The sequence below is a fragment of the Hibiscus syriacus genome, unplaced genomic scaffold (genome assembly GCF_006381635.1).
Source record: "Hibiscus syriacus cultivar Baekdansim isolate YM2019G1 unplaced genomic scaffold, ASM638163v2 tig00110332_pilon, whole genome shotgun sequence".
NCBI lineage: Eukaryota > Viridiplantae > Streptophyta > Magnoliopsida > Malvales > Malvaceae > Hibiscus > Hibiscus syriacus.
In genome coordinates, this window is record NW_024062688.1 from 7,818,854 (window position 1) to 7,832,992 (window position 14,139).

Genomic DNA, 14,139 nt, shown 5'->3' on the forward strand with positions numbered 1-14,139 from the left:
GTACAACCCAAAAAGTCCTCAAAAATCAAAAGTAAAGACGAGGCTTTACTCTGCTACTCTTACACATTCAAACTCGCTCAGCTGTTCGATCGAAGAAAGAAAAAGATTGTAACGGAGAGGTAGTGTGATTTTTTTATCTCTTCAATTGGAGCAGGGAAGAAAATGTGAGTTTTTTAGTTTCATTATTCTCTATTTTGGCCTATTTTAGGGTTCGAAACTTCCATTTTATAGTTTCAATTACTGTTCATGTTGTCATTATAATTCCTCTTATTTTCCCTCTTTTCTTTTCCCCCCTAATTAGCTGCACCATTTGATTGAATGGAGCCTCCCCTGCCGGTTTTGCCAACAAATTACGGAATCTCAAACGGTAATTACATTTTCATTTTTAATTGCCAAGGTTTGCCTTACATTTTAAGCTTTTGGTATACAGTCTGCTTTTTTCCGTTTAAATTTTGATTTTTTCCCAATCTTTTAATCTGTTTGCAGGGAATATTAACTTGCCTTTTGATTTTGTTATTTATTTTATTTGTGATTGTATGAGCGGATACAATATAAATTTCAGAAAAAATGTATTAATATTGATTTCTTTGATTTTTCTTGGATTTTGTTTTAGGTTTTCCCTTGTCATAATGTTATTTTCCTTCTTTATGATTGTTTACAGAATTCTGTTCTACAGGTTGTAAACGGACAAAATTATCTAGTGATTCAAAAGATTATGACAGCACCTTCTCTGCTGCAAGTTTTCAAGATGATGATGAAAAGAAGAAACTTAAGGGCTCAGCAAATGTTATTGATTATAGCGACCCATTTGCATATGCTAAAATGCTTGAAACTTTTAATTCTGGTGGTAAATATGGAAGTGTTACGAAAGATTTCGAAGCTCTTATTACTAGAAATACACAATTGGTAAGCAAGCTACTTGATTTGCATCCTTCTCTTTCAAGTTTGGTCGCAAATGTGGAAAAAACTCCAAGGAAAGAGGCTTCAAAGCTGCCAAGCCGACAACTTTCGCATTTGTCACGGAATAATTTTATCGATTTGGAGGATGACTCTGTTGGAAATGACACCACAACATCATCGTCACCGGTAGTGATTCTGGATTCAGATGATGAAGTCAATAGAAATCCAAGGCCTCTACATCCCGTTCAGGAAATTGTATTGAGGAAGCCATCCGGGAATTTAATATATAAGGAGATAATGGTATGTTCTTCTGCATATTTAGATTTTGAGTAGTGTGTCTGAGAATGAAGGTAGAGTATAAAAGTCAACGCGAGGATAAAGAGCATGAGCATTGAACTTTGTCCCACATTAATTGTATAAGATAATTTTAGAAAAAAAATTGGTTCCACATTTTCATTGATCAAAATCATGTAAACAATAATCTCACAGTTCCGTTATGTATGATTTCCTACTCTTATAATTTATTTTCACTTGCATTTAATCGGAAAAAAAAGGAAGAAGACTGCATTAAGATATTCATACTTTCATAGTAGCTATAGGCTCTGAAGTTTCTCTCCAGGCCTTTTTAACTTTTAAATAAGAGTTTTAATCATTTCAACATCCATGGAGTCTTGCAACTATTGCTACCATATAAAAAAATAAGATGATATTTTGTATTTGCAATGTATTTGTGAGAAAGATTAAGTTGCTTAAGTCTTTTCAACTCATGACAGCAATGGAACTTTCTTCCTATTCCTCATCACAAACAGCATGGTTGAGATGAAGCAAAATGAATAAAGTTTAAGAACTTGTTTCTATTGTTTTTTGCATCACTTGTTCAGGATGCTATAAGGGCAAATGGATTATGCAGGGGGAACTTTTTAGTTTTGTTGTTGATTTAGATGCAGTAGATGCTATGTCATGGTGAGAAACTAAATCAATTCCATTTAAATCCAATTCGTGAATAAAAAAAGTATGAATATAATGAAACAATGAAGCTGTAGAACCTCAATTGACCCTGTACAAACTATATTTTTTCAAAGAAAATTGATCTGCTACTAAGTGATGCATGATTATGTTTTTATACACATTCAACTTTCCCTTAAACTTTTTTTTCTGGTTTCATGTCAATCCAGTCTGAGGCATGATAACTGTAATTGTCACATTAATGGTTTGTTATGGGAATTTAGAATCTTTAATTATTACAATCTCTCTTTATGTGTATTTAAGTGAATTTTGTGTACGATGGTACGCTTCTAGCTCTAAATTGTATGTTTACTTTTCTTAATATATATTTTTTAATCCAATGATTGGTGTTACTGATGTATTTCAGGTTGGAGAGCCTAAATTGTTTCAGGTTGGGGAGTCTATGGGAACCCGACCTTACAGGAAAGAAAAGATTAGCCTAACCAGTGAAATTGATGTCAAGAAGGATAAAGGTGTTTATGTTGGTGTTGAAGATGATGTTGATACTCAAACTGAGAATGAAGATGATGGTTTGGGAGACATTTGGCAGGAGATGTCAATGGCATTAGAGTTCTCAAAGGTATTTTACTATGCTTTAAAATGTAGCTGGTGGATATTCTTTGTCTTCATTATTATTTATTTACTTTCTTTTTGAAAAAGCAGCTCAAGTGCCTTTTTCAGAAGTAGATTGCGTCTAGATGTTGCCAAGTCCTTTTTTCCTTCTCTGTTTGCTCTCTATTGAGTTAACAATTGTGCAAACTTCGGATCTTGCTGTTTTTTTTAAAGCTATAGAGACAACTAAGTGCTCTTTTTTTTTCATTTTTTTGAGAAAACTGTTGTTACTTTGGTCTCATTATGACCATATTGGGACCATTTAGGTTGAGCAAGGTGCGGTAGAAAAAAAAATGCCGAGCAAAACATGTAAGATTGAAGATTTTAGAAGTAGATAATTTTGCTCGGTAAAATTAGTTCATTATTTAATTTAACTCACGATTGACATTGTTTATTAGCACAAATAGACATTAAAAACTGTTTGTTTTTCATATTTTTCCTTCAAATTATTTCCCTTTTTAAGTTACACATGTTCTGAGTCTAACATCTTGTTCTCGTTCTTTGTGGTGTAAATGTCATTACTATTCTGGTTGTGGCAATAGGAAACAACTCCTTCGGCTGCTTCTATTATTTTTTGTCAGATTTTGAATTTTTTACATTCTTCTCATTGCCATGGAAGGATGTGAAAAATATTGTTTTATACACTGTTCTGATTCTAAATATCTTGTTCTCTGTGGTGTAAAATAATCACTCTTTCTGGTTGTAGCAATAAGAAACAACTCCTGTTGCTTCCATTATTTTGGGTCATATTTTTTGAATCGACCACATGCTTCTCACCATCACTGAAGAATAAGGAAAATCTTGTTTTATATACTGTAATCCAGGGATTTAAATTGTGGTTGTGGCCGTGTTTTTGGTCGCCTTGAGTTTACCGTGGTTGCAACATAACGAATGCTATTTCGGTCACTACGGGTATCGCGGTTGTGAATTTTTTTGAATTCTCACAACTTATTGTAAAACATAATGTTATAATTATAAAATGTCACTTTTAATGATTTTTAGAGTGCTTTCTAACACTTATGAACTTTATTAATATGAGAACACAACTTTTACAATCATTAATTATTCTTATATTTATTTACGAATTTTCTAAGAATATTATATTAACTAATAAAAAAAGTAAAAAAATAGGAAATATTAAACATTCATCATATTTAATAAGTTTGAGAGTTTTTATAGATAAAATAATTAAAATTAATACATGAGAGAGGTCTTCAATATTTCTCGACAGTTTTGAAGATGAAGATATCAAACCATTATATGCTGCAAAAGGAAAAAAGGAATAGATAAATGTATAGATTCTCATTAATTATTCCTATTTTCTACCACTTATTCTCACTCTCATTCAGCTTCCGTATAGAGTTTAACATGCTTCAATTCTCAATTATCTTTCTTTTTTTTTAATTTCACCGTAACGGAACAATAACGGGACTAGTGGCCTGTTATTGCCGCAATTGGTTGTTACCCGATAAATTGTGTCCGTGATCTACTGCTATTGGTGTGATTCCGCTTCACACAGCTATTTTCAGCAGTAGCGGTTTCGGACGGTGCCACTAACGCCATAGAGCAATCGCTATTCCGCTACCCGACAACTATTTAAATCCCTGCTGTGATCAATTAAATTGTTATAATTATTGAACTGTTGGCAACTATTATCCCCTAGAAAGAATGTGCTATATTTATGATGCTTTTGGCAGGATGCATTTGAGGACCCTTCCTGTGAACGCATGTCAGAAGATGATGAAGACTGCGATCATTCTTTTGTCTTGAAGGATGATCTTGGTTATGTGTGTAGAATTTGTGGGGTTATCGAGAGAGGAATTGAGACTATAATTGACATCCAATATAACAAGGTAAGTGAAGCTTATCCTATTGAGCATTATGATCGTCCTACATTATGTTACAAATTAGGTTTTTAAATATCTGTGATTTCATTCTAGATTTTATATTCTGTCGAAATTGAAGTGGATTTTAATGTAGTTTGCACCAGTATTAAACGTGAGGGATCTTTGAAGCTTTTCCAAAAATGAATGGCTTGCTTATAGATTTCTTTGGCTGAGATAATGTATTTTAGTATCAAAGCCAGTCTGTTGCAGGGATCTTTACCCACGGTACACTTGGTAGACCTGCTAATATAAGGTCAATTTGTGTCTAATAGATGCGGTGGATAATAAGGTTAAACTCTGGTATTTTGATTCTGCTGTCTCATGTGGAGGTGCCTTGTGTTGCCTCGTCTAATTTTGTTTTATCAGTTGAAATTCAAATTTGGATCAATTTCTTGGTGTTAAGATAGTGTTGTTATATGTATTAAAGAACACAAGCTCTAGGCTTTTCTCCACTTTATATTCAGGTTTGGTTAAATCCAACTAGTAGGACTTATCAGCTAGTCCCTGCCTGAAAACTTCGTTTTCTGAAGTTTTCCCCTTTACCTATGCAGGCCAAAAAGAGTACACATAATTATTCATTAGATGCACGAAATGGCAAAAATAGAGAGTCAATTGAAACAGGAGTTAAATTTTCTGAAGATGATTTAGCAGTAACTGACATAACTGCTCATCCAAGGCATATGAAGCAAATGAAACCTCATCAAGTAGAAGGCTTTAGTTTTCTTCTGAGCAATTTGGTGGCAGATAACCCTGGGGGCTGCATCCTGGCGCATGCTCCTGGATCTGGAAAAACATTCATGATAATAAGCTTCATGCAAAGTTTCCTAGCCAAATACCCACATGCTAAACCGCTAGTTGTGCTTCCAAAGGGCATCTTGGCTACATGGAAAAAAGAGTTTGAGACATGGCAAGTAGAGGATATTCCACTGCTCGATTTTTATACTGTGAAAGCAGATAATAGATATCAGCAATTGGAAGTTTTGAAGAAGTGGGTTGAATGCAAGAGTATCCTTTTTCTGGGATACAAGCAGTTCTCTACCATAATTTGTGAAGGTGGAACCAACCAAACTTCTAAATCTTGCCAAGAGATACTGCTCAGAGCACCTTCAATTTTAATTTTGGATGAAGGCCACACACCAAGGAATGAGAACACTGATGTGTTGCAATCCCTTGCAAAAGTGCAAACAGCTCGAAAAGTGGTACTTTCAGGGACTCTTTATCAAAATCACGTCAAAGAGGTATTTAACATATTGAACCTTGTTCGACCAAAGTTTCTTAGGTTGGATACTTCAAAATCAGTAATTAAGCGGATAATGAGCAAGGTGCATATAGCTGGAGTGAAGAAGCAGTTAAAAGGTGGAGCTGATGCAGCTTTTTATGACTTGGTGGAGCACACACTGCAGAAAGATGAAAATTTTGAGAGGAAAGTCTCCGTCATCCATGATCTACGTGAGATGACCAGCAAAGTCCTTCATTATTATAAAGGTGATTTCTTGGATGAGCTTCCTGGACTAGTGGATTTCACTATTGTGCTCAGTCTTAGTCCTAGACAGAAGGATGAAGTCCATAAGTTAACTAGGTCTGAAAAAAGGAGGTTCAAGATTTCATCTGTTGGCAGTGCTGTTTATCTTCATCCAAAACTAAATTCTTTCTCTGAGAATTCTGAGATGACAGACGATAAGATGGATGACTTGTTAGACAAAGTAGATGTCAAAGAGGGAGTCAAAGCAAAATTTTTTCTGAACATGTTAAATTTATGTGAATCAGCTGGTGAGAAACTCCTTGTTTTCAGTCAGTATCTCATTCCCTTGAAATTTTTAGAGAGATTGTCTGTGAAAATGAAGGGTTGGCAACCAGGAATTCAGGTTTTCTCAATCACGGGTGAATCGAGTTCTGATCACCGGGAGTGGTCTATGGATCGCTTCAACAATTCTCCTGATGCAAAAGTTTTCTTTGGATCTATTAAGGCATGTGGAGAGGGAATTTCTTTGGTTGGGGCATCCCGAATTATCATCTTGGATGTCCATCTTAATCCGTCTGTGACCCGCCAAGCAATAGGTCGTGCATTTCGCCCTGGCCAAAAGAAGAAAGTGTATGCGTATAGATTGATTGCGGGGGATTCCCCTGAAGAGGAGGATCATAGTACTTGTTTCAAGAAGGAATTAATTGCAAAAATGTGGTTTGAGTGGAACAAGTATTGTGGCAACCGAGATTTTGATATGGAAACTGTTGATTTGAATGAGTGCAATGATCTCTTTTTGGAAAGTCAGTTGTTAAGGGAAGATATCAGGGATCTCTACAGAAGGTGAGTCTGTTTATCCAACAACATTCTCATTTATTTTATCAAGTTCTTGCATTCCAACTTCTATTTTCCCTATATTTCAGGTAGATGTTGGGACCATGGGCGGAGGCTGCTATGGGAACTAGAAGAGTATTGGGCTGTTTCTTTGTTGTGCACATGTAATTTCTCACTTCTTTTTGTAGTCATTCTGATATGTTTCCTGGTTTGTTGTAAACTTTTGAAAGCAATGTAGTAGCTGGTGGTTGTCAATTGCTTGCTATAAAAATGACCTTTTTGACTGTTGGTGGTGACTTTCCCCTTCCTTGGATCTGTAATGTAGGGAGAAATCAAGTAGACGCTTACTATTTAGTACATAGTAGGTGAAGTTTGTCTGCTGGGGTTGGAATGGGTTTAAGCTGCAAGTCTTCCTGAATCTGCTCTTACACACATTTGATGTAGGCATGTGCATGTTTCTTCAAATTTTAACTAGATGACATATGTAAATTCTACATTGAAAATTATGTGTTTAATTCCACAGAATCTTATAAGGTGTAAAATTTATGGATGAAAATTTCGAGTTTTGGGTTGGATTGTGTTTGACATTTTTCATGCAACAAGTCACTCAATTATTAGTCAAATTACAAATGGGTTATTTTCTTTCTAAAAATTATAATTTAGTCATTTAATTAAAATATTGTTATAAACAGATCATTTGATCATTAAATATTAGATATAATAGTTTAGTGGTCTAGTATAATAATGATAATTTTAGCACTCGAAGTTTTTTCATTCTGTCAATTCATGCTTAATTCAAAATTTAGTCTTCTTCTCCAAAATTTCTTGGCCTTTAACGTTCATCATCATCCCTACTTGAGTACCCTTGTTAACACTAGAGTACTTCTTTCGAAATCATTAATTAATCTAATGAAAAATTTATAAATACAATGATATTTATAGTTAATTTTTTTAATGTTATATCTTTTATTAGCATAAGTACTAATTTGATAATAAAAGAGGTTAAATTCATTGAATTATAATCTAATTAATAGAGTATACAAGTTTTTAGGACTAAAGTTATTATATCAACGCATATAACTATTCTGTCTAATTTGTATGGCTCGATAATATAATAATATTTTAATTGAATAATTAAATTGTATTTTTTTTAAAAAAAAATATGACCTATTTATAACATAATAACTAAATGAGCACGAACAAGTAACTTCAATAGTTAAGGGTTGATTGTTGTACTTAGAGATTACGGATTCGAGCATGTCATCTATTTGATAGTGTTCATTGTTATATGATTGAGTCTATCTCGAACCTATATTACCTTGTAGCTAGTAAAAATAATAATAATAATAATAATCGAATGACTTGGAATGTAGTTATAACTTCTTTTAAACTTGCCAACTGACTTAACGTTTTCAACAAGATAAAGAACAGTGTTTCTTGATCGTGCCTTGCAACATATGAAAAGAAAAAAACGAAGTTTGTCTTCCTTTCCACTTTAAATTTCAGCAACTCCTCCATCATCTTCATTCTATTCTAGTGTAAAAGAAATGGATACAAAGAGAAAACCCAGCGTTGTTTCCAATGCCCATGATAACCAAGTCTCCTCTGCCAAGTCCGTCTTCTCGGCTTCCGCATCAGTTGCCGCCACCGCCATATTGGCTCGATCAATTGCCCAAGAATTCATCCCTTCAGAGCTCCGAGACTACATATTCTTCCAAATCAAGAACCTCCTCCTCTCTTTCAGTCCATACACCACCTTAGTCATCGAAGAATTCGACGGCCTCAACGATAACTTCCTTTACAAGGCAGCACAACTCTATCTCGAGCCCACAATCCCTCCCGAAACCAAGAGGATCAGACTAACCATGCCAAAGAAGCAAGGCAAGATTTCATTTTCGCTCGAAAACAGCGAACAAATCATCGACGACTTCAATGGGATTCGAGTGAAATGGAAGTTTGTGTCCAAAAACTTCCCTTCCAAAAACATCCCACCCCATGATCCCTACAACCCTCCGTTGCTCACCTGCGAGACTCGGTGCTTCAAGCTAAGCTTCCACAAGAAACACAAAGAAACGATCTTGAACAGCTACATGCAGCACATAATGGCCAAATCGAAAGAATTGAAGGAGAAAAAGAAGACCCTGAGGTTATTTACGTTGAAATCCGATAGGGTTTATGGGAGGAGAGGGGATATGTGGCAGTCACTGAATCTTGATCACCCATCCACTTTTCAGACCCTGGCAATGGATTCTGATCTGAAGAAGAAGTTGATAGAGGATTTGGACAGATTCATGAGAAGAAAAGAGTACTACAAGAGTGTAGGCAAGGCTTGGAAAAGAGGGTATTTGTTGTTTGGTCCACCTGGTACAGGCAAGTCCAGCTTGGTCGCTGCCATGGCCAATTATCTCAACTTTGATATATATGACTTGGAGTTGTCTGAAATCAGAGACAACTCTGAGCTGAGAAAGTTGCTGATTTCAACCGGGAATAAATCAATACTCGTTGTGGAAGATCTTGACTGTTCATTGGATTTGCATAGGCTTCCTCAATCCAGGCCTGTGTTGCCTCATCGACCTAATCACTCATCTCATATGACACTGTCGGGATTGCTCAACTTCGTCGACGGTTTATGGTCGAGCTGTGGGGATGAAAGGATCATCGTGTTCACAACGAACCACAAGGAGCGGCTCGACCCGGCTCTGCTACGCCCCGGTCGAATCGATGTGCAGATCCACATGTCCTATATAACTCCATGTGGGTTCAGAATGTTGGCTTACAACTACCTCGGGATAACAGAGCACCCACAGTTCATGGAGATCGAGGAATTGCTGAAGAATAAGAAGGTGACGCCCGCAGAAGTGGGTGAGACGTTGATGAAAGAGGAGGATATTGAAGAAGCGTTACAGGGTCTGATTCAGTTTCTTGAAACCAAGATAAGCGATGGCCGAGAATATACAGCAGGTGATGTGCAACCGGAACAAGTGCAAGCAGTAGATGAAGAAGAAGAAGAGCTGATGATAGAAACGGCGGGAACCTTGGTCGACATGATTCATTTAAGTTGCTGAGGAAAGGCAACTGTGGAACAGTGAAGACTAATAAAGAAAGATGTGCAAACACTGGTTTGCATGATGGAATTTGGTTTAGTATGATAGCTTAGCTTGTTAATCTGCAAAAAAAAAAAAAAACAACTTTGGGTTTATTTGTTTCATACTTCTGAGCACATGTGAATGTTTTGTTTTAGGTTTCCAAATATCGATCATTACGAAAAAAGGACAGATTATCACACACACAAGAATAGGATGCATAAATATAAAGCTGATTTGAAAAAAAAACCTTACCGAAATCAACAGTTTATTCAACTACATAATAAATAACAAGGTTGTTCATCAATTGGGTACTCTGCTCTTCTGGTAGTTAAAATTATTGTTCGTCCTCAATATCAAATACTCTCTATTTGAGTATTCCTAAAAATCGAATAGTCACATTTTATAAATAGTCGTTTCATATTTATATTGTTATTCTTCAGAAGGTTAACTACGTAATGTTTTATTTTATTATTGATTTTAAAATATTTTCGTTTTTATTTAACTAAAATATGGTCACCGCGAGTTAACCATCGCTTACAATTAACACATTAGGTGATGTGACAGATAAATATTTCAATATAATCACGTTTAGTCATATTCTCTCAATTTAGTCATATTTTAATAAATTAAATAAATTTAATCATCCAATCGAATGATTTCTCGTGTCATCGGTACCATGTTTCGTGTCATGTGTCACGATTCAGTTTGAGGACTAACTTTATTTTAATTTGTTTTAATTTACTATATCTATTTTCTACCAATCAAAATATGACATGTGTCACATTGTCGTTGAAAGAAAACAAATCAAATCAAATTGAGGCCAAAGGATTCAAATGTGGGTCATTTAGAAACCAAACATGTATCCAATCATTAAGTCAAGACCAACACTTAGTCTAAAATAGACACCATGATGTAGATATTTTATAAATTAGTGTATAAATACTTAAATTAAATTCATAATATTATATATATTTTAACATTACTAAATATATTTTATTATTAACTTAATATAAAAATATTTTATTTATTTTAAAAATATATTTTATGTTAAAATGTTTTTAAGTTAAGATAAGAATAAAAATATATTTAATAATTTAAAATAATAATATAATATATTAATAAATTTAAATAAATATATATTCTGGAAAGTTAGAATAATAATAATATAATTTTAAAAGTTTATATGAGAACAAAATATATATTTTAAATAAAAATAAAATATTTTTAAATTAAGTTAATAAAAAAATATTTAATAATTTAATATAAAAATATTTTAAAAGTTAATATATAAAAATATATGAATTTAAAATTAAGTATTTATATACTAAGATACAAATATATATATATATCATGTTGTCTATATTAGGTCAAGCATTGATTTTGGCTCAATGGTTAGGTATATGCTTAGTTTTCCAAGAGACTTAAGTTTGAATTCTTTTAGGGTCTGTTTGTTTAGCTGTAATTGGTTTTCCAGAAAATGAATTACTGGAATTTGAATTACTGGAATTTGAATTACTGGAAAATGAATTACTGGAATTTGAATTCTGGAAAATGAATTACATTTCTGTAAAATGAATTACATTTCTGGATAATGAATTACATTTCTGGAAAACATCTGGAAAACGTTTTATGATGTTTGGAAGATGTTATTTAAACATTTTTTCGGTATATTTTAGTGAAATAAATTTTATAAATTATATTAATTATTTATTAAAGTAATAGTACTATATTATATTTTAAAAATATTAATTAGTATATTTTAATATCTTTACTAAAATATTATTGAAATATATAAATAATATTATTCATTATTAAATATAAAAAAAATTATTATATATTATTAAAATAAAAATATAATATCTTATATTATTATAATATAATTGGTTATTTTATATAATATTAAAAATATAATATTATATTATTATAAATATTAATAAATATATTTTAAATATTTTAATAATTAATATTTTGATGAAAATGATATTAAAATATTTTATTAATATTAAATTCATAAAATAAAATTATTTTGAGTATTTTTGCTTTGAAGTGAAAAGTTCGGAAAATGACTTACGGAAAATGAATCCGTAAGTCATTTTACAGAAAACACAAAGGAAATTCTGTTACTAGGAAAATGAATTACATTCCGGAAAACGAATTACGTGAAACAAACACGGGAAAACGTTTTCCGGAAAACGAATTACGTGGAACAAACACGGGAAAACATTTTCCGGAAAACGAATTACGTGAAACAAACACGGGAATTCGGGGAAAACCAATTCCGTAATTCCAATTACGGGAAACAAACAGTTAGTTCTAATTTGCTTTGTTGTGTTTTCTTTCAACAAGAGGGTGACACGTGTCATTCTCTAATTGGTGGAAAATAAATATATTAAATTAAAATAAAGTTAGTCCTGACACGTGGCACTAGTCACATGTGATTTATTTTAATTTATTAAAAGTATGACTAAATTTTGAGAATTTATACATAATTGGGACTGAATGTGTGATTGTACCAAAATATTTAACTGTCACGTTACCTAATATGTTAACTGTTACTGACGGTTAACATTTGGTGACCACATCTCAATTAAATATAAATAAAATTGATCATATTTTAATTAAATAAAAACAAAAGTGAACATATATTATATTTTTTTCGAAATTAGGAAAAGTTCACAGAACACAAACATAAGTGATCAATACGTAGTTAACCCATTTTCAAATTATATTATTCTTAAAAATATTCACATAAAAAATGGTACATAATCCAAACATATAATTTAAAAATTTAAGTTATTTACACAAACCAAACTATCTTAGTAGTTATATGGATGGTGGTTGTTATACCTAGAGGTAGAGGTGTGTAAAAAAATATGATTCGATCGATTTGATCTGTTGATATGTTAATCCAATCCATCTTTTTATTTTTGGATGATTCAAATTGAATATCCAAAAAAAATCATATAATCATATTGGATACAAATAGAGTAAATTTTAATTTTAGATTATCCGAAAATCTAATAAAAAAGTGGGCCTTTAAAAATTTTACCTAGACCCAAACAACCAGGCCACTGCTAGTCTGAAATGCCCAATTCCACGAACTAAGATAAAAAAAAAGTGGGCCTTTAAAATTATGTTTTTTTTTTCAATTTTAGATTATTTTTTAAAATAATTTTAATTTTATTACCCAATGCTGCTATATAAAAAATCTCATCATTTGGTTTTCAGACTCAAACATATTTTGATAAATATTTATTGGAGAGTATAGAATATATTGTTTAAAGTTATAAAATATTAATTATTTATTTTAAATTATTTAATTTTTAAATTATTTATTTTTTAAATTATTTATTTTTAAGCCTATAAACGAGATATTAAATATTTATTTTAAAACCATTTCGATATATTTTTTATAAATATATAATGGATGTATAAAATATATTGTATAAAATTATAAATATTAAATTTATAATTAACTTTTTATTAAATTAAAGTTTATATTCTTATATCCAGAAATTTAGATATCCGGTTTTTTTGGATCAGATACGGATCACAATTTTAGTGATCGAAAATTTTTGGATATCCGAAATTTTAGATTGGATAATATTTGTATCCGAAAATGTACACCCCTACTTAGAGGTTTTTGTTCGAGCGCTATCAACTGCAAGATATTTAAATAAAAAATGATTAAGAGTCTTTGAAACATGTAATCGTCCTATATTAAAAAAAAAAAGAAATTCTGATTATTTAATCCAAAGGTAAAACTTAAAAGTTCAAAAAACAAAAATACTCCATGGTATCTCCATCAGATTTATAAGAAAAAAATGAATATTTATTTATTTTGTTTCTTTTATCTTTACAAAGACTAAGGGTCAGTTTGATAGAAATTTTGAAAAGTGATTATTAAAAGTACAGTATAAAATATTTTTTAAAAGTGTTATTTAAAAGTCCAATTTAAAAATTAACTATTTATGATTGTTGTTAAAAAATAAGTTTAAAAAGATAAAATGTTCATTATAGACATTATATTGTAAATTTAAAATTTAAATTATATTTACACTTATTAATACAATTGTATATAAAATATATCAACTTAAACTATAATAAAAATATGAAAAATAGTTTAAGATAACCCATTAACAATATTTTTATAAATTAAATATTTTATTAAAAAATATTATCAATACTTTTTAACATGTGAATATACAAATATACGAAATAATAATTTAAATATTTGTTTTGACAAAAAGAATATTACAAAAAATTACATTAGTGCTTGCAAATTAAAGTGAATTTTAATATAAAAACTATTAATTTTATTTAATTTTAAGTAATTAAAATAAATTATTAAGTG

At 31.5% G+C, this 14,139-nt stretch overlaps 2 protein-coding genes across 6 annotated transcripts; both read left to right on the forward strand.

Annotated features, from left to right (window-relative positions):
• Positions 1-43: 43 nt before the first annotated feature.
• On the forward strand, positions 44-7,129 carry LOC120119670 (protein CHROMATIN REMODELING 35-like). 5 transcript variants are annotated; one of them, XM_039139474.1, is made up of 7 exons: positions 44-164; positions 302-367; positions 662-1,200; positions 2,273-2,485; positions 4,215-4,370; positions 4,955-6,708; positions 6,789-7,129. In XM_039139474.1, exons 2-7 carry the CDS (start codon positions 319-321, stop codon positions 6,790-6,792), a joined length of 2,715 nt encoding a protein of 904 aa, XP_038995405.1. In that variant the 5' UTR covers positions 44-164; positions 302-318; the 3' UTR covers positions 6,793-7,129. The 5 variants fall into 5 exon arrangements, with proteins under 5 accessions (XP_038995405.1, XP_038995408.1, XP_038995407.1 ...); XM_039139477.1 differs by having other exon boundaries at positions 677-1,200; XM_039139475.1 differs by having other exon boundaries at positions 56-119.
• A 1,420-nt stretch (positions 7,130-8,549) lies between these two features.
• On the forward strand, positions 8,550-9,764 carry LOC120120073 (protein HYPER-SENSITIVITY-RELATED 4-like). Its single transcript, XM_039139819.1, has one exon. The coding sequence runs from the start codon at positions 8,565-8,567 to the stop codon at positions 9,762-9,764; it is 1,200 nt and encodes a 399-aa protein (XP_038995750.1). The 5' UTR covers positions 8,550-8,564.
• Positions 9,765-14,139: the final 4,375 nt, after the last annotated feature.